Source organism: Anser brachyrhynchus (genome assembly GCF_964034855.1).
Source record: "Anser brachyrhynchus genome assembly, chromosome: 2".
NCBI classification, from domain to species: domain Eukaryota; kingdom Metazoa; phylum Chordata; class Aves; order Anseriformes; family Anatidae; genus Anser; species Anser brachyrhynchus.
In genome coordinates, this window is record NC_137695.1 from 34,210,559 (window position 1) to 34,231,836 (window position 21,278).

At 40.4% G+C, this 21,278-nt stretch overlaps 1 protein-coding gene and 1 long non-coding RNA gene across 5 annotated transcripts in view; one reads left to right on the top strand and one right to left on the bottom strand.

Moving 5' to 3' along the window:
- The window catches only part of RAPGEF5 (Rap guanine nucleotide exchange factor 5), a 161,708-nt gene that overhangs the window by 66,034 nt on the left and 74,396 nt on the right, over positions 1-21,278 (bottom strand). For 2 of the 4 annotated variants that reach the window (XM_080580451.1, XM_080580453.1), the window contains exon 10: positions 8,586-8,732. The exons of the other annotated variants lie outside the window; for them this stretch is intronic. In XM_080580451.1, the coding sequence (XP_080436577.1) occupies positions 8,586-8,732 (147 nt within the window). The remainder of the gene's footprint in view (positions 1-8,585; positions 8,733-21,278) is intronic. 4 annotated transcript variants of the gene reach the window in all.
- On the top strand, positions 15,852-20,812 carry LOC308189880. The gene is made up of 2 exons (XR_013946696.1): positions 15,852-18,084; positions 18,252-20,812. It is a non-coding gene; the product is annotated as an uncharacterized lncRNA (long non-coding RNA).

Below are 21,278 nucleotides of genomic sequence, written 5' to 3' on the forward strand. Positions count from 1 at the left end.
TGACATAATTTTGTGTTCAGCCAGGCCCTTTAATCATACTGCAAGCAACAACAATTAACCTGAACAAAGCAAAGCACAAAGACAAGTGCTATGTATTCTCCCAGTTTTACAAGTTCTGATTTCACTACCGATATTATTCTGAAACGACATAAAGGCATGCTTCATTTATTGGAATCCTGAATGGTTTGTGAAACAATTAATTCTTGCTGGAATACAACCAGGCTGCTCTCAGCGTGCTCCATCTACAGCCAGTGGCAGATGAGGACGAGGATGCCAGGGGCCCCCAAGTGACAGCAGCGTGTATCGAAGAGCAAGACAGCACCCTAGCTGAGTCCCTAAAAGTCAGCATGCTGACTCAAGTGACATTTTCATCATACTGTCAATTAACAATGAAACCTGCCAGCACTTTTCCAGACCATTACACAGCCTTAAGTAGCCTGCACCAGCCTCGAAGGAGCACAGGAGCTCAGGGTTGCCATCTCTCCCCCTTTACGGGTGGAAAGATGAGAGGCCACCCCAGGGCACTGCTGTAGTTCAGTGGCAGAATCACAGCTCAGGCTCAGGTGGGTGACACTGGCACCTCAGCTCAGAGCCTCCTGATGCTGCCTACTTGGCATTTACTTTACTTTGGATTTTTATGTTTGCATTTGTGGGTTTGCAGAGGCACGTCAGTAGAGCGAAGAACACCAGAGGTGTTGTAGAGGTTAATCGTTGTCTCCCTCTGTACGTGGCCTTGAGCAAGTCACTTGCCCAGACTCTCCCATACCTCAGTTTTCTCTTCAAAAGCACCATTTGCTCCTACGCTACACACATCCTAGGAATGTTTATTTCACATTTATTACAGCTTTTAATTAATCATCTCACCTCTTGATAGCTAAACACACCACTATCAACCTCTATGCTACTTACTGGCAGGCACTTTGAGCAAGCAGGAAAGCCCTCTGGACTTGGCAGATCTTTTGACCACTATTACGGTCAAGTTTCCAGTGCTCTCATCTATCTTTCTCCTACGGAGATAGGCCATTTATCTCCCGGGTAATATATTTTAACAGCAGACAAGCACTACCTTTTTTTTTTCAGCATGAAAGGAAGCCTGGGGTGGTATAAATATTTATACGCTTACTGGAATGAAACACTGGGACTCCTGCTTAGCGGGCCTTAACTTGTGCAGGTTACGCTTTGCATGGGTAGGAATATGACCCTCTGAATTACCGCTGAAGTAGAAGAAAGCAGAGGTACCTATGACAGCGTTGCAAATAACCTTGGTGTGCCAGCTTCATCAGGGAAGACTCTTGACTTCCGTGTTTTCTGCAGTTGGCATGGAAAAACCTGATCTGTGACCAAAGCAGCCAATAACTTGGATATCAGTCAAGGACATTTCTGTGTCTCTTAAATTCCTTAGTTTGGACTTGTAATTAATCGAAACAGGAACCAACACACAGAATGTGCTGCCTCCCCTCTAGCTACTAGAAACATCCACTGCTAGAAATAGAGTTGGAAAGCTACTGTACGTCCTAACAGCTCTTGGCAGCCCACTCCTTCTTAAAAAGAACAGTGCTCTGCAACGGACACGGGCTGTTCAGAAGCCTGCTCCTTTCAGTAGAAATTTCATTTTGACATAACTCCTCCACAGGACAGGAAATCTGCGCAAATATTTTATTCATTTTAGCCATTAATGAAGCACCTGTTATATTGAAACACCACCAGCTAGCAAGGAAAAATACGCACTTCCCAATGACATAACAACTTCTGTATCTCTACACCTGCTTTTTTAATAAAATGACCTGATCCAGAGCTACCCAGGTCCAGAGAGTCTCTCACATTGTTGATTTCAGTGGGTAAAGTAACACAGAAATTAAGAGAGAAACTGAATAAAGGCATCCATAAAATTAATGGAACACCAAAAATCCAGCCTATGTACAGATTTTCCTGCTGCCACACAAGGGAGCAAAAGCAAAGAGAAGAATCTTTGGGCAATAAGCAACAAAGCAAACTTTACACAGATTATCTGCTTCAAAATCACATTAAATAACAGAGATACTGCCTTCTCTAGGAGGGCAGGAACATTTTGTTTTCACAGCACGGTTCGGTAAAACTGACTCAACACAATCAGATAATGCTGATCATTTCTGCCTCTTTTCTTTTGATGCTGGTGCCTGGGCATGCCCTTGAGAGGCACAGGAAAAGCCTAACACGAAGGATTCCCAGGGCTGTTTGTGTTCTGAAGAGGAGTCTCCCTCAGCAAACCCATGGAGCTTCCCTGCACACACGTCCCATGCCCATGTGGAAATATTTCTGTGTGAGACATGTGAAATGCTGGAAGGGGCTTGGAAACACAAGGGTAAAGAAGGTTCCACTGAAGTGCAGGGAAGCTGCTCAAGTAGGTGAAAAAGCAGGCCAAAAGCCACCAAATAACAAGATCCTCATGTAAGCAGACTGATGGTTTTCCTGGACAGGTAGACTTTTGCTTAGTTGTTGTAATCAATTCCTGGCACATATTACCCATTCAAAAGAGAAGTTACCAGAACAAGGTCAAAAAAAAAAAATCAGGTCCAAAACCAGGGAAACACTAGTTGTTATTCTTTAATTTAGCTCCTTTGAAAAATACTTAAAAAAAACACACCTCTGCCCTGTTCCAACTACAGCTCTGTCTTGTTCAATATATGGTAAGGAGTCGTCCTGGGTCAAAGCTCAGACAAAACGCCCTTGTCTGCTTTACCCAGTGCCAAGGCTGAAAGCACATCTCTGCAGTGTGACGTAGAGTCCCCGAACCCACTCCCTGAGAACTACCTCAGACACAAAAAAGTTGGAGCTGCTTTAGCTCATCACGTCCTACGAGTAGGTCCTGGCTTTACCTGCTGAGAGCTAGGGCTATGAAGAAAACCCTTCACAGCTCAGGTTGAAGCATGCTCAGAGCTTACTGAACCTTCAGATATTAACCTGCAAAGCTCTAGAAACTCCTTACAGAGCATGTGCAAACTGTGGGTTTTGGCCTCTAACTTGGCCAGTTGGGGTGGATAATCATGAAGATGGCAAAAAAACATCACCACCACCACCAAAAAAACCACCAAAGACTATTCCCCAAAGGGATTTCAAATCCCACTTCAGAAGTACAAGGGCATAAGAGCTGTTCAGAGAAACTTCAGCCTTTTTTTTTTTTAAGCACAGCAAAATGGTATTTACATCTAACTTCACTCTTAGCAGCCGCTGAACCATGTTGGCTACATTTTTCATTAAAATCTGAGGCAGACACCTTTCAGAACAAGCAGATAAGGTTTGACAATCTCATACACAACTGAAAATGGATTTTCACAATGTGAGGCATTTGCAAATGCTAGTAGTATACAATGAAATTAGTCCTAGCTATAAGATACGAACCTATTTACATTACCTATATAGAAGAAAGTAGAAAAAAAAAAGGCCATCCTATTAACAGCTTCTCCTATAAGAGACACTCTTTCAGACAGCATCTATCAAAGACCAAAGCCTGCTTACACTTTGCTATGTTTTTCCCTTGAATCTGTTATTGTGGAGAGTGCAGATTTAGATTTAAAGTCACCGAAGTACAAATAGATGTACAAAAATGGCCCTATTCTTTACAGGATATCCCTTGTTGTCTGACAGGAAAATGGAAATGAACACATCACAATTAAAGTGGAGATGGACTACAGTATCTCTGATCTCTGTGGATAATACATCTCAGAACATGTTGCAGTATGTCACTGAGTTTCGAGAGACCAATATCCCCATTAATAGGCTTGATACACTTTCAACTACAGCAGGAGAAAAGCATTTCAAAGTCACCAGCACATCTTAACTGAGCTATATAAGGAGGAGACCAGTAAATATTTTCTCTGCAGTCTTTCTTTATTCTCGAAAGATAGAAATAAAACATAGCTACTGTTCCACCTCTACTTAAAATATCACAGCAGGAAACATTTTAAATGGGACTGCCTATTTTGTAGTCAGTTGTATGACCGCCACTTTTTCCAAATTTCAAGGGAAAAACTGCCTCATAGGACTGCAGGAATATCAAAAGCAGCTTTTCATATAACCATTTTTACAAATAAAAAAAATGCACAAAAGGTTATGCTATTTTATTTCACTCTAAAGTATAGCTCATAGAATACTCACATTGCATTTTATTATTTTTGTCATCTCATGAACTTTTCTCCCATTCTTCTTTGTACTGTAATATTTTTGTTTCTTTGTGCAGGTGTTAAATCTGCTTTTGAAGCCATGTGCTAACCCACAGCGTACTGGGAGAAACAGAAATCCACTAATAAAAAATTAAAATGGCTTATACAGTGATTTCATTTTAGCTCTCGGCAACTTCTGACCAGTCTGTAAAACTACAAAACACTTGAAATGATTCAAACACCATCTGCCCAGCAAAGGGATCATATCAAAACTTCCTGGTGGCCTCATGCTGAGCTATCTGTCTCAGCAATGCACAACAAAGAGCCCATACTCTGCTGAACAGAACCTGCTCTGAATTTCTCCACTTTGCGAGTGATGGGGAAACAAGCACAAGGCACATCTTGACAAAAAAAAAATAAAATAAAAAAATCCTTTGCTGCTGAAACTAATTTTGAGTATCACGTTCAATAACACCCTGAATAAGCCCTGTAACAAAAATTGTTGGAGCTGTCATCTGCATACTGAGCGTCTGCTGCAAAGACAACGTTAATAACAAGTTACCCTTGTAGCGGGGTCAAAAGGATATTGCTGGTAAAACAGAGATGACAGACAACAGGCAACAGGGAAAAGATTAATATCCCTACACGGTCATACATCAAGGAACTCAATTTTTGCCTGTAATCCCAAAACTGCTGAGAGTAGGATTATTTCTGCTTTTCCTATCACTGAGAAGAAAGAAACCGCTCATGGGGATAGGGCACTGCTAAATGCAAGTCCTTATGTGAGCAGGAAGGTCCTGGGGCAAAAAAGCCTCAGTCGCCTATGTTCCCAAGCTCAATCAGTGGTCCCACTGCAAGCAATATTGGGGCTTCATTGTGTAGGCCACTTAAAAACATAAAAATCTGTACAGTTCAGGAAAGACAAAAGGAGCAATAGAAAAGGTGCCTTCCACAGCAGGTTAGCAACAACAAATCCAAGCTGAGTTCTCTGTACCCTTGTCTGGCCCCTGTTACCTCAGACTATTGCCATTTGAGGCTAAAACATATTTATGGATTGGGGTTCAACACAAAGAAGCAATACCTCTAAAGTAGGAAAAAGATCATACCTACTAAAACAACATGAAAGAAAGCATTACTGGTGTCACAACCACCAAAGTAATGATACCATAGCCTTACCCTCCACACCTCTTTGTTGGGTAATGAAAAATGTGTTTTTGAGACAACTGAAGGCTATGCATTTCGGTTTTCCCTTTCTTTGAGCACACACTCTTCATAGCTATTAGGAGATAAGTTTGACAGCCTGACAGAGTGCTGCCACCTCGGCAAGGACAACCTAGGAGACCTTCCCTCTGTAACCATACAAAAGATGAGGGGGAAAAAGAAAAAAAAAAGTAGAAGGAGGAGGGGGGAACTGAGAGAAAGACAAAAGGCATTAGACAGTATTTATATTGTTATCATTCTCTCACAGACAGCAGGGCAGCACTTATTTTAAAAACACCAGAATATAGAAGAATTGGAGTCTGGAGGCTGAGAGCACGTGTATTTGTAAACAATCTAATAAATAAACAAACAAAAAAAAAACACCACCTTACAATATAGCAGGACAAATTAATGTGACTTGAGAATAAAAGGGGCAGATGCCAACTATCTCTTCCAGTTGCCTTGCGATGAATGTGGTGGTGTAGAGCTGGCTGGACATTTTCCAGCACAACTTTTTTTTCTGACTGAAAAAATGTGGATTCCCGAGAACTGAAACTCTGCCAGGACATGTCAGTTTGAAGAGAAACCAGGCTGCCAGCCTCCCAGCACGCGTGCCACATGCCCCAGGCAGGCAGGGCTTTGGATTCCCCAGCCGCTCACTGCTCCTGGAGCTGGAGCCTGCTTGACCTGGTCCCAAAGCTTCCAGAGTACATGGCAGGAGAATTAAACCTCTATTTCTCCTCTAATTTTGCAACTGTATTATTTTCACCTGAATCGGATTTTTTTTTTTTTCCCAGAGAATGTAAGGCTTCCTACAGGACAAAAATCCTAGCACCAGATGCAATCTCTGCCTTGCATTTAGAGTTGAAGCAAAAGTTCAACCCGCCAGCTGCTGACACGAGTGTCTTCCAGTGCTGTAGCAGCAGATGCTTAAGCCTTAGAGCTGCAGTGAAATGCATAAGGAAAATAACATATTGACTGAAGTACTGCTTGTCTAGGAAGAGGGAAGAACTGCAGAATTCACCCAGATACCCCAAGATTCATACTATGTACTGCTATTACCATGTGCCTTAGGGAAAGAAAAACCAAAGACAACTGATATACAGAAGCTCTACTTGAGAATAATATTGACATCAGAAGGGTGAAATTCTACGAATTACTGAGATATAAGGGGAATTAGATAACAAACTGATTAACATCCAGAAGAGGTGGAACTTAGCTTCTAAGGCAGTCCACATGCAGCTTTCACACAGCCATGAAAACTGTGGAAGATAACTAATATTAGTTGATTGCATTTATTACTGTAGACTAATATTCACCTTGGTAAGGACACATGTGCAAAGGCTTTACAACCTTTATAATGGGAGTAGCAATAAATAAGGTCTCCTGAAGGAATGGAGTAGATATAGCAGTAAATATATGATGCTGTCAGCTTTACAGTGCTCTAATTACCAGTGTTGGGTACCTACAGCTTCTAAGTCAAACAGACAAGATTGTTAATCTCTTTCTTTGCCTATCACTCCAATTTATACTTGGTGTGAATTAAAATATTGTTTTAAAAACCTGACATCCTGTCACTGTCTACCAGAGAAACCTTTCTCTCTTACCTTAGGTCCATAGCACGTCTCAATGTTGACAATGTTATTATTCTAATAATAATAATATTAAAAAGATGTAATTCATTTTTTTAATTAAAAATAAATATGTATGCTATCCACATTGTAAGCCAGAAATCCAAACGTGGAAGATTACAACTTGCCTACTACACTGAGGTGCTGTTTGTTACATTTATCACTGTAAGGCACATATCCTTTTCTGAAGCCCCTGTGCTCACAGAAGGAAGCAGCTGATTTCTCACAGTCGAATACTCAGCAAAGGACAGTACCTGGTTCAGACCTTGCAAAAGATAATCTCTAAAAATGAGAATACTAAATAAAGCTTGAGCTTATTTTCATCAACTTCAAAATTCTCTCAAATGCACTGACATTTAACAGGAGCATCTAACAGAGAGCGTGAAAAAGCACTTAGTAAGGCAGTTAAAAAAAAAAAAAGAATTCAAAGCTAACGTTGAAAATAAAACCAATTTATTTAACTTCCAGCCAAGCAGTAAAAGTCACAAACTAGAGTTTATATCCTGTGTTTTGGTGTTTTTTCCAACTAAGTTGGATATAACGCTATGATTTCAAAAAAAAAGGATGAATCACCATGAATATAATTTTCTTGGGTTTGGATGATGGTTTCAGCTCCCCCCAAAATAGCTTGGAATGGCCACTCTTTTTACTAATGCTTTATAATAGTTCTTTTCTTGCTTAATTAATTCATGCATCTAAATCATTCAAAAATAGATAAGCCTCTAATCACTTGCAGACTTGATAATGTATCCTAAGTAGACAGCAATGTGTAGAGCACACACAAGGAGGCTGTCAAAAAGAAAGGAAAAATGGGGTAGAAGGAAAAATAAAGCTCAATCCTTCCATCTAATAACAGGAGATTTGATTCTGCATCTATTACATGGGATAAAATGCTCACTGACTTCAACACAGTCTACTACAGAAATGAGAGAAATCATGCTACTTCCATGTAAGATCTAAAAAAAAAATGTTACATACATGAACAAGGGCAAAATAAAGGTTTTGTTTTTTATTTTCTTTTCCTTTGCTAGAAGATTTGTTGTTCACATTTAGCAAAAAGCATAAAATAAAAGAATTGGGAGGGGAGGGGGGGTAAGAGCAGGTTAACAATTAACCAGCTGTTGTGAGCAATAATTCATTCAAAAGTGAAGGTTACAACACACAAGCAAGAAATTTTGTTGCAAGTTTACAACAAAGAAAAGGAGAAAAAATGCTTTCTTGTATGCCTATGTAAAGAATAATACTTTAAAATGATAAAATTAATTAAATTTTAAAGTATCGAAAAAATCTAAAACATCACAAAAAATAACAATCACAGAAAATATAGAACAATACTAGTTATCCCACTGAGGCAACATTTTATATTTCTCCTGTTTTACGATTTTAAATAATCAGATATTAAGTTACTTTTATTTTGTTCCAGACAGAATAATGCATCTGCTTCTTAACTAACTATATGTTCTAAAAATGTGTTTCAGTATGAATGTTGGGAGTCTCCTCCCTGCTTCCTTTAGATAATGCAATTGTGTCCAACTATAGGAGGAAGGTAAGTTAGTTATACCGAAGGCAATCTCAACATTTATTCAAGTTATGGAATGGAAAAATGCATAGTTACCATGGCAACTGGTAAATCACGTGGTATCTGCAATGAGATGCAAGGCATCTTGAGTAAACACTCATACGACTGCCCGTGTGTCCTCACAATGTTCCTTTGTTGAGGAACATGCATGGAAACCCCAGGGTCTAGATTGCACTGTCCCTCCTGCAAAAAGTTGGTACAAGTAATTCAAAATGTTATTTTTGCATGGGATAATTTAACTGGATCAGTCATTAGAATTGAAAGGAATACTGGGAAAAAAAAATAATAATATTTCGCTAGGATGCACCTCAGTCAAAACTGTGAAAACTTGAAAAATGGTGGAGTGTACCTCTCAACGTCACTTTGGTCCTTGGCACCAGGAGACCACTCACAATAGCACTAGAAAAAAGTCTTCCTGATGGAGTGAAGAGCTCACAGACAAGCATCAGCACATCCCACTTGGGCAGCTGAAGCTGTTACTGCCTCCAGCCATCTGCCCCACCCTTCTCGTGGATGTTGCCACCCCCAAAACAAGGACATCTGATCTACCCTTGAATCAGTCCTGAACCACGCTGCTGCGTGCTTTTCCAGGCTCTGATATTATCAGCAGCTAACATACAGCCTCTCCCTGAGGGGGCCTCCTCTCCTCTCAACCCTTGACAAAGATAGCTCTCTCCAGAACAATCCCCTCAAACCATATTCCTCTACTGCCAGTCACATCCACAAAACACCTAAATATCCATCAGTCTCTGGGCTCCGATTGTGGTTTCTCCAACTACTATCGTGCCCCAAAAAGGCTCCCTCTGCATCCTTTTAATACACCAGATTCCTGAGCAATCTCCCTTGGATTTCTCCTCCTCCCTCAAAATATCTCCTTGTTCTTGACCTCCTGAGCAACCTGAAGTTGTGTCACCTGTAAGAAGAGACAGAGAGCAATAGCACAATGCCACTTGCTAGCTTCTGCAAGTGTCCACTGACAAATATCTTCTCCTGATCCCATTCTCCTCCTCACAGCACATCCCATCGCCACCAGACAGCATAGCACAAAGTCCCCAGACACTGCCAACACCTATGACAGCACCCAAGAAATACTCTCATGTACCTCTGATTCTGACCCCCTTTCCCCATTACTGGATTAGACTCCTTCCTGACTTCCATAGCTTTATAAAAGTTATATATCTTTATACAGTTTTACACTCTTTTTGTGTATAAACTTGATATCTCACCTAACATCTTCCTCCTTATTCAGGAAGTTATTTTTATAGTTGTATGTCTCAGAAAGTCACCCTATGTCCTAAGTCATGCCAGTAATAACTTCTTAAACCTGTTTTCTTTGCCATTGCTGGGCTCTTCCTTCCCATCCGGTTGGCCATTTGCTGTTTGACCTGAACTTTGACAGGTAAGGAGATGCCACAGGTGAAGAAGAGACATGCTCTAGAATTCTTCAGCTGTCAGAGAGGATTTGAGGAAAAGAAAGATAAAATGAGATGTGTGAACAAATGACCAGGTCTTAACTCTCTAATAGAACCCTGTGGAGAGGGTTACAATATCCAAGTACTCCAGGGAAATAACTAATGATCCGATCCTTTCTTCAGTTCAGTCATGTTTCAAGAAGCAATTGCCTGACTTACTAAGTGCTTGAGACTGCCTCAGTAATTGCAATGATTTATTTTATGCATCATCATAACTACAGCACTAGGTCAGAAGGACTTGTGCCTTATGGATGCCTTAAATTTTAACATAGCCATAGGAGGATTAGGAGATTGCAATCATAAAGACAGAGCCCACAATAATTCAACAACAACAAAAAAATGACAAAATTTATAAATCTTATGTATCTAAAACACTAGGCTTATGTTAGATTCTTAATAAAATGAATCTTAACTTCAGATGATTTGAAACAGAAGTGGTTTACGGTTTCTTCTGCTCCCTTGAAATGCAAGTGATCACATGCAAGTGATCACAGTCTAATGTTCGTAAAGATCTACTAGGACTTTTTTTTTTTCCCCTCTGTCTTATACCTCTATTTATCCCAGAGGAAAGTATCCCTCTGCAAACCCATTTCTTCATCTACACTCAGAATTTGCACTGGGCCAGTGCAAGACCTTCGTCTTCTGGGCAGTTATTTGGCATATGAGTTATAACCTTTACACATAGCTACTCACTTGCCCTACCATAACAATGCTGTACCAAGGAATATTTCATGCTGTCATACGTCTGTGCTGAATGTGGATATGTTTGCACAGCAGCAAAAGGGTTTGATTAGCAGCTTCTCAGGAGTGTCCATCCTTGTGACATTACTTAATGCCGGCCTCTAGTCACCTTTCCTTTTAGCTACGTGAGGCTTCACTAGAACGGAAGGACATTTTTAGGATAATGATAATTGAAAGTGCTGTCATCACCAGAACTTTCAGGCTGTTCGGAGACCTTGAAGACAATTCCCCTCCAGCGCCATAAACTGTTCCCCTATGATAACTGTAGCAAAAGTATTGCTAACCTTCAGCACTGTTTTTCCAATTGCTTGTGCTTCAAGGTTAGCAATGTGCAGAATACAAAGCTAACCCAGTTTTCAAGGTCAAAATGAAAAACAGCAATGATAGTCCACAGTAACTTTCATTCATTTGGTATTCAGGATGCATTCTTTCTGAATATCATATCACAAAATCATTGCCAATTCATCAGATTTTAGGCTTTGGCTTATTAAAAAACAGACTATGCTAAAAGTAAAATGCATTTTTTTCTTTGATCTGATTAAAATGTTTCTATACAGCATTATCTAAGCCTCTAATTATCTGTATCTTTATCTCATTTGTTATTTAAATATGTGTATTCATAACAATCCATTTTGATGGAAAACATTCATATACTAAAAAGTGGTAAAGCAATAGAAGTCAAGATGCAGAATGTCAAGATGATAGGGTCTATAAATGAAAATGTTTCTCTACTTTGTGTTTGCCAGGAAAGCAAGAGCTCACTCGACATTTGGCAGCAATTTCCCATGATGAAGCAACTCTTCGTGGCTTTCATTTTCATAAAAGCCCCAGTCTATTTAGAGTTAGCTCCTTGCCCTTAACAATGCAATACAGATAAAGTTCATTAAATATATTGTCTAAGGTAGCAAAGAGAAATTTTGCTATAGCAAGCACTTAACATGTGCATGGAAAACCAGAAGGGAAAAAAAAATAAAAAGGATTGGAACAAATTATTTGCTACAAAAGCAAAAGTGATACGGGTATTTTGATACTACAAATTGTGCTGCATTAGCAAAATTGCCAAAATGAAGCCTAGCCACAATAGGAAGTATTATTAGGTTCTTAATCAATAGGATCTTTTTTCAAGGAGGCTGGGCACCCAACTATATGATGCAGATCTTTTCCATGCACGAGAGAATTGGAACACAGGAAACCGCAGCTTTAATGAATTACAAGGAAAATTGCAAATGCAATTTTTTGTGAGATTATAGTTAATTTTCACATTATAATGGTCAGCCAACTTTTACAGCTTGTTGGTATTTCTGCTGGAAAGCCAAACGTTCATTTCTTCTTACTGCAGGTAAGACATGATTTTCTACAATAATTGATGACTAAATTGCTTTTTTATTATTATTGTAATTTTTATTTCCATTCTTATGGGATCCTTACTACAGATTGAACATCACACAAATTAAAAACTAATAACATTTTTGAACAAGACATATGCATGATTTACTATATAGCTTTTGTCTAATACAAATATTTACTATTTTCATGTCACTGCAATGAAAACAGTACGTGTCAATTGATTAACGGGTAAATATTAGCTGGAGTTTAACAGCTGCTGGCAGAGGAAACGGTGAAGTGGAATTATACCCTTTTTCCCTGCACAGTAGAAAACTAACTTTCGTAACATGGGAGAGACATATCTGTACGAATACATAAAGGCATCTGTAACAGCCAAGGGTGCAAGAGTGAGAGCAGAGGAGTTACTGGGAGCAGAGGAGTTACAAACAGCCACCCAGGGCTCTGCAAAAACAGAGCAATTCTGTTTTATGAATGGCTACGGGTCCCTCACAAACTAGTGCAGGTGCCCACCTGTCTGCTGTAAGACTGGAATGTGTTCCTCCAGTGCCAGCATAGGTTACTGCATAGGTTGCATAGGTTACTGCAAGGAAAATGTCCGAAATTGAATAAAAGCAGTCAACTTTTAGAGGTCTCCTGCAATGAAGGCTATGGCTGTTCCTCTGAAAAAAAAAAATTAAAAAAAATGAAGGCCACCTTTAAGGAAGTACCTGATTGAGGTCCTAGCCCCTGGTGGCCAAGCTCCACCACCAGCCCTTCCTCCTCAGGGAGCCAGCTATGGCCCTGTGTACCTACAAAGGGTTATCTGCACGGCAGCCCAGTGGACAGCTTGCACGTATCGCTTCTTCCAGCAGCAGGCACTGGATGGAGAGAGCAGGGAAAGGTGACATTCACAGCCCTGACGTCCCTGAGGTAGGGGCACAAAGGTCTGTGCAGGTCTCAAACGCAATGCCTGAGATTCAGGTTTGCTCTGAAGAACCGGAAAGGAGATTGAAACTTTTCAGAAACTCCTAGAGGAAAAAATGGTATGATCTGAAGAGATAAAGAAGAGAGGGGTGTCACAACAGACAGATCACAAGGAGAAAGCAGCTTCTTTGTGTTAAACTGAGACTGTGGGAAATAGTTGGTTATTTCTATAGTGTGAATAAAAAGGTTCCATAAGTACTCCTTGTAGGCAATCATCTTTGCTTTTGGCAAGATCTGCAGTCTATTTAATGAATAAATATGGACAGCATGCGCAAACATCGGCACACATCTCTACAGAAGAGAGAACCGGGGACCATGAGCACCCTAAATTCCTTGGTGGAGGAAAATTGCCACATCCTTAATGGAATCCTAGGAAAGGTCTCAGATGCAGGATGCCATCATCTGCAATTATCTGGGTTCCCAGTAGGGCATCAGGCACTGCTCAAACTCCTCTGGAAAATCTTCTGATGCCAGCAATAAAGCAGGCAGGACATTCCTCACCCTCCACCCCAGGCTTGCTTCTGCCTCTGTGGGGAATGGGACTAAAAAACTTACTGCAAAGGGAGTTTTGTTTAGAAGCTACCTGCTTATTTTAAACAAGTTCATTGAATCTAGGGAGCCCAAAAAAATCAATATAGCACAATGATTAGCTCGCTAAAGGTACTGTGTACAGACTGATTATTTAGACAGACTGAATCAATCTGTTGATTCCACTGAAAAGATTCAAATTGCACAGATGGGGAGACAAAGCCAGAGTGTCAGTATACTTTCCAGCCACGTGCCATCCACACGAGGAAACCTGAATGTGTCTGCTTTTTAGCTTGAAACCTAAACAGCAATGCTTTGCATGTGAGAATTAAAACTCTGTCCTCTTCACTCCAGCCAACTCTGATTAGGGTCTTTTCCCCTGACCCTGACCATGTTTGTTCTCTCCATTAGCCTGCTAAATATGGCTAAACAACATATTTTACAAGCACTTAATTGATATAACTATTGTAGTTTTATACACGTATATATTTTTAAGATTCCTGTGGTGAACAATCCCTTATTTTCCATAACAAAAGTGTTTGCTAAAAAAGTCTGAAGTGATATTGTATTAGCACCTCTGAAAAGGGAAGAGGAACTGTGATATTTCAACCAAACCAAAAAGGTGATGCACATTCACACTCAGTGCTAGTTCCCTACCCTAACAAAAGAGCAGATTCTCCTTGGTTCTTCCCAGCACTTGGCAAAACAGAACTGCTGCTCCTGACAGAGCATGCCCAGGACTGCTCCCATCACTTCCCAGAGAAAACGGTGAAGAATGAAGGGCTGGTGCTCTCCATCTGCTGCTCCAAGTGAGACAGCAGAGTCAGCCAGATGTGTAGGGGACAGAGCTGATGCACAGCCAACAAAGGGGTTTGGGCTCTATGCCTCTTCCTTGACCAAGCAAAGCTGTATAAATCACTATCATCACCTGTTCAGGGCTTACCTCAGAAGAGAGTTTGGAAATCCATCTAAGGCTTGCTCTCCAGTAAGCCTTTAAAGGAAATACCTGATGCTATTCCTGATCTTCCTGTGTTAGGTCATTCTATTATTTTCCAAGTCACCGAATGAGGCTAAAGTACTTTTTCCTTCAAGCAGCACTGCCTGTCGCTCCCACATATTGCAGTATTCGCTATGCTGATGTGCCCCTTCCACTGAGCGACCAAAAAGCTGGGAACTGCTTGCCACGTGGTATCAGAAAGTAAACTCGAGGAAGGCTGCAAGGTCATTGCTAATTTCAAACCCTATTTCATGTTTCCAGATGAAACATCTAATTTAAACTTTTCACTGGGTAGTTAAGATGAAATCCATGCATATGCACTTGAGACCTCATTTTTACATGCTGTGAATTAGAATACAGAAGGTGCTGCACACAGCAATAGGAACACTAATCAAGGAAGGAGAGGGGAATACCTGCTTTGATTTAAAGGAGGACAGTCAGCAAAAATACCACTAATCGCCTGGGTTTTCATTCCTTTGCTCTTTGAGCTGCCACATACAACCAAGAAAAATGAATGCAAGTGGTGTATTAACTGCTACCGAATCAGCATTCTCCACAGGTGACCGTGTCAAGCACATATTGCAAAATGCCACCACCTTCCAAGGCTACAAGGCGATGGGAGCATTATACCCCAAGGGCTATACCCAGCTCTCACTGAAAAACACCTATTAACATCAGCAGGAGCTGAATTAAGTTTTATAATGCAGACAGGCACAGTGAGTGACAGAAGAGCTATAGCAAAAGGATAAGATTTGCAGATTTTAGGGTTGTATCATGATTCAAATAAATAAATCCTGTAGAAAAAAAAATGCAAAAAATGCAAGGTCAAGTTGTCTTTCCTTTCTTGCTCTGGAGGAGGGAGAAGGCTTCAGCAATGGAGGCAGTGACATACACTTTTGAGCTGCCCTTTTTCCAAAAAGCCCTTGATGCAAATAGGCTGACTTCTGGTAAAGGGGAGGCAGCTGAATGAAATGGAAAGGCTGAGTCTTCACGCCAGCATGCTCCAGGTGATCTTGCCTGCAGGAACAAATGCTGATGGCATTTATTCCAGTGAGGTCGTGACACAGGCTGTCAGATGTCTGCAGAAAGATAGGTTGCTCTGGTAGCTGGGAAGGGTTGTGGTGCCAGCACAGCAGTACCTGCAATCAAAGGAGACCTCACCTAGGCTGGGGCATCCTGCCACTGGAACCACACCGACTTCTGCGAGGGCAGCTCTTACTGCAGAATGTGTTCTGGTGCAATTTCTGTTCAAAACAGGAGCAGACTGACATGTACAAACATTGTCAGTCTGCAGGAAACATGTTTACCTGTTTAATGACACTAGCATTACTGGCCCAAATCTCCATGTCAGTGAAGCTGAAGGTTATTCTTGAATATATTTGTGAGAATAAGAGGGAGGGAAAAATAAAATAAATAATATATATATATACCCTTTTTTTTTTTTTTTTTAAAGGAGACTAGAAGTCCTGAATCCTTTTAAATGAATGTTTTCTGGACAGGCTACCAAATCTCAGATGCTCTCCAGAGAGGAGGATGTGGTGAACAGCCATCAACTTCTGGCTTGGCAACAGTTTTCCAGTTACCTTCACTGTTTTGTCTCAGCCAGGTCCACACTGTGAGCCAGTGAGCCAAAGCCAGATGTCCTTGATTGGTTTCAATTCCAAGAGAAAAGAGTAAAGCAATGAGTGACTCAAAAGCTCTGCATCACTGAAAGGCGAAGGAAAAAACTACTACTCCTGAACTTCAAAAACTGCTGGGAATTTCTGATTTAAGTTTGCATGGTACATATACAAAGCACTAGCAACATTTTGTTTTAGTCTTCCTGAATTTAGATAATAAACCCCCTTAATCTGACTGAGAAATCCAGGCACTTCTCCTACGTAGAGTTCCCAGGACAAGCATAGAATTAATTGTACAGAAGTAGATGGCAGGATACACCCACTGTATTATCAGCATAACTGGGAATTTATCTATGTCATGAGTCAGAAAAATGGAGAAAACATTTGGAATGTCATCAGATGCACTGATCATAAAAACAAAGGGACAAAACAGTAAATTTAGATGTGGAAAACATTACAGTGGGTGCTCTGATTTCATAAACTAGTAGTCTCTACTTTTCTAAAGGAAAAGAAATGACATTGATTTTATGTGTTTGGACAGTCTAGAAACATAAGCAGGTAAGTGGTTCATGCAATTTGTTTCTACACAAATGAGTAATAATGAGTCTTGGGAACAAAATAAAGAAAAGGATAAGAGCTAATACGGCCAGCCGCTACAAAGCTTTGGGCTGGCAAAAGATTTGGGAATTATGCAGATGGATAAAACTTCAAAACAGTTCACAAAAAGGAAAAGTTCCAGGGTGCATAACCAGAGGGCCCAAACCCAAACAGTATGAACGTATTCAAGCTCTGTGTCATGAAGAGGCTGCCGTCAGCAGCGGGGCAGCTTTCGCCAGGGAGGATCGTCTCAGTCACTGCATCTTGCTCCCACCCCATACCCCCATCCCTGTGCCATGTAGGAAACTGATCCAATTGAAAAATAACCCCACCAGGGAGGTTCATGTATTTTATTTTTCAGCAGGGTTATTCCCCGTGCCTGTTCACGAAGCAGCACCAGAAAGGGCTGGGAACGGGGTGTGGGGCAGGACTGCTGGCGACGGCACCGCTGCTGGAGCGATGCCTAAGGAACCCCAGGCTGTGCAGTGACTGCGGCTGCTGGCCTCGCTGCTGTCCTGCTCGGGTTTGTAAGATATATCCTCCCTGGCCCTCAGCAGCTCAAAGTCCAGCCCGCCTTCAGCTTGCTGGGATGCCCAAACCCTATCTCAAGGATCTCAAAGCAATCCATCAACACTAACTACTGCAGGTTTTATAGCACCCCTTCAAGGTCCTGCTGTTCAGGACCCCATTTTATATCTGGGTAAACAAAGGTGGAGAAGGGACAGGACCTGGAGAAGGTTACATATTAAATAACCAATAGGGTCAAAAATAAAATCCAAGTGTTGGGACTCCCAGCATTCAGTTTTAGCCTGTGGGATACCACTTGCCCTTTTTACCCCCTCCGCCCCATTAGCTAAGCTATTGTCACATGCAGAAGTGAGTCATCGCCCCGCACCAAAGAAAGCCCAGCAGGCAAAATGTGCGTGTGGAATTTCCTTCTATACAAAGTCCTTTAATGTTACAGAATAAATCAAAGAGGCACAAATTAGGCTTTCTTTTCTTTTAAACGCTAGGCCAAGCATCTGGAGGAAAGAAAGTATTATGGGAATACAGGACCTGACTCAAAGGAAAAGAGTGAGTTTCCCAGTGTCCTGCACATGCTCCCATCCTACACGCACAGCACATCATGTGAGCACAAGCGTGAATCCCCTCACTGTGGGATTTTTACAGGAAGAAGGACCTTACCACCTCACTGTCTCTTTGCACAGCTGGCAATCGGGCGTTATCATCCAAAACGTGGGCCACATTAAGCAGACTCAACAAAAGGAATAGTAAGTTCTCTTAAAAAGATATAGTAAATAAAAATATAAAAATACTTTTATTAAAAAAAAAAGCCTTTCAACAGACTGAAACAAAACTTTTTCTAGCAGCCAAGCAATCCCTGTTCTACATCTGAGCAGTTTCCTTATCTTTGTTCACCTTTTTCCGTTTCAAAAAGATGCCTGTGCCTGTTCCACCCTGAAAAGATCCTAGGACATGCAGAAGTCCTTTCTTCTCAAAAGATAAAGAGGTTGGCTTACCCGGAGCAGGTGATCACCTGGGGCTACGTATTCATTCCAGCAGATGAAGGATCAACCTTCAGGAACAGGACATGCTCTGGAACATGACAGAACTAATCTGTGTCCCTGTTCCTCCTCATTCAGACCAGAGACTTGAACTTCTGGTTACCTCCATGGCAAGCATGCACCTATCTCTTAACTACTTACTCTTAATCAGAGCGATAAACTGACAGAATGATAAACTGACTCAATGATTGACTTTTTTTTTTTGTTTTTCTTGGCTTTTAGTTGAAGTCTACAAAGTCAAAATTGCAAACATCTTTCCCTGGTACAGTTGCCTCTGCTAACGCTGTAGGACCAAAGAGATATGAAGGAAAAGAGCTAAATTCCTTCCGTTTCAATGATTTCAGATATCTATACCATCTCATCTCTATTTAAGCCACAAAAGTTCCCACAAACACAGACTGTGCTATCGCTGTTATGTCCATTTGATCCACAGTTCTGCTGCAGATACAAAATAACCTCCATTATAATAAGAGGGAGCCAAAAGCAGTAAATCTACACTCAAGGCACCTAATCGATCTACCCCAGACAGAGAAGATGTAACAAAAGCAGTGATGATTTTTTTAAAAAAGTAAAGCACAGATTTCAGTCACCTTCTGCATTCAGACTTCATTGGATATATTGTTTTAAAGAATATTTTTCTTCCAAGCCCTGAATACTGACAACCAAACCAATGACTGCATCAGCGCGAGGACATTGCTTTGCCGAGCTAATGACCACTGCAGCTCTGGGCATGTCCTGACATTCATTCTCCATGCTTTGCAGGCGGCCAGCTGGACAGATAGGTGCACCCTAAAGTAACCTTGATGTCTCATGGCTGGAATTTCCTCAAGAAATTCTTCAGTTGTGAGTAATCTGTACAACCCCAGGCTCTAAATCGTTAATCTTCTTTTGTAAGCCTTTTAACAGCCTCAGCACGACCACGAACCTGCTTCAGTGAGCAAATCATCCGTCTTCTTAATGAGACCACTGATTACAAAAGTTAGTGCCCAGTAAATTAACAAAATTGTCCTTAAATATCTGTTGTCCTTCTGAAAATGTACCTGCCTTGCTATGATATAGCTCCTTCATCTTGAATTGGCTAAGTCACAGAATCAATACTTTCAAGCTGTATGTACGTTCATACTTTTAAACAGCGTGTAACTCTTATTAATACATACATTAATCTGTAAAGGGATTACCAGATTTAGGAAACACTTCCCTCCCCACCAATGCACTGAGGTACTGAAATAGCCCCAGATAAGAATATAATTTATGCAGTTGAATAAATGGATTTTTATTCTTCAATTGGTCTCTACACATTAGAGAATCATCAATTTTCTTTGAACATTAGTGTCAATTTGCAATTCTCATCTGACTATGAAAATAACAGTATAACCTAGAGAATATTTTCCTCGTGTTGCTGAGGTGAAAAGACGTTTACAACACTTTTACAGTTTTGTTAAGACAATGACTTTATAAACGAATGGGATTTTCTTAATCAGTTCAACACTTCATTGAGTTAATAACTGGAAATACTGTAAAAATAGCATCAAGTCCCTTACAAAGACATTATTTAAGTGAGCCTGTAGTTGCTTAAAAGAAGGTTCAAAAGAAGATATAATGTAGATGCATATGCATCTCAAATGTACACTTGACCAAAAAAGCAATGACAAATTATTTCAAATAGCTTTATGTACAGAGCTTGTTTTCTATATTATAACTGATGCTAACACAGAAGTAAACTTCTCAAAAAAAAAAGTAGACTTTTTGTAGCTGAATATTTCAATACAGATTTTTCATCTATTTTCTGTCAAAGCAATCATTTTAAAGGAATGAAATATTTAGATAACATAAAAATACAAATATCCCATTTTCATTTTTCCCAGGCTTATGAGCACAATTTGCTTGTAACGATAGAATTACAACTGCAAGCTTGCATAGTTATTTTTAGTCTAGCCCACATTTGAAATTAAAATAACTTCTGTGCATCTTAGGCAAGTAAATAAAATAAAATAAAATGGTTATCAACAGTTTTACCTTGTAGGAATGAGACATCTCAGAGAAGAAGCTGATCTGCCTATTTAGAAGCTTATTTACTACTGTTTACTCGTTAGCAAAACTGAAGTTTAGGAAACCTAACACATATGGTAGGTTCATTGCCTTAATTAAGAACCTTATTCTAACACATTAACAAGTGAGAATGGGAAAAAATCACTATAAATTAGTTTTTGTTTTACTTGACAAGTGTGTAAGCACTATTACAGTTAGAGAGTTTTGCAAACACTATATTCACCAGAGAGGAGTTTGGCACTGTGCTGCAGAAGTGTCTCAAATTCCAATATACCTGTCTAACCTGGTCATAACAAGCTTGCAGTGCCAGAAACAAATAAGCAGTTCACATACAATAGAGCTTGTGGACAAAACTTTTTAAATTATAGAGAAAAAAAAATAAAAAGATAGCACATACCACAAACCTGAAACTAAAGTAGTATGAACTTTCTGACTTGTATGTTTAAATTATGAAGTAAAAATGTAAGCATGTACAAAATCAGCAGATATATATACCCCATTTTATGCCCTCCAGAACACATCCGAGCCCAAGGAATCTGTTATCTCTGCCACTCTAATTCCTAAATGAGATGTTTCCTCCTGCGAACCACCCAGCTGACACATTTCCCCTCTCCCAGATCATCTGCTTTTTCTGAGAAAAAATAATTGTATTTCACCTCATTCTGAACCAGTAGCCCAAAATCATCCATGCTTCACCTGCCCACTTGTAGGCCACAGACCACAGCCCCCAGCATCATAGCTTGAAAAAGACGGGTATATCTGACCCAAAACCTCTGCACTGTATGAAGACTAGGCTCTTTTGACTCCCCACTTGTCATTTACCTTCCCTACATGACTCAAGAAGCTCTGTT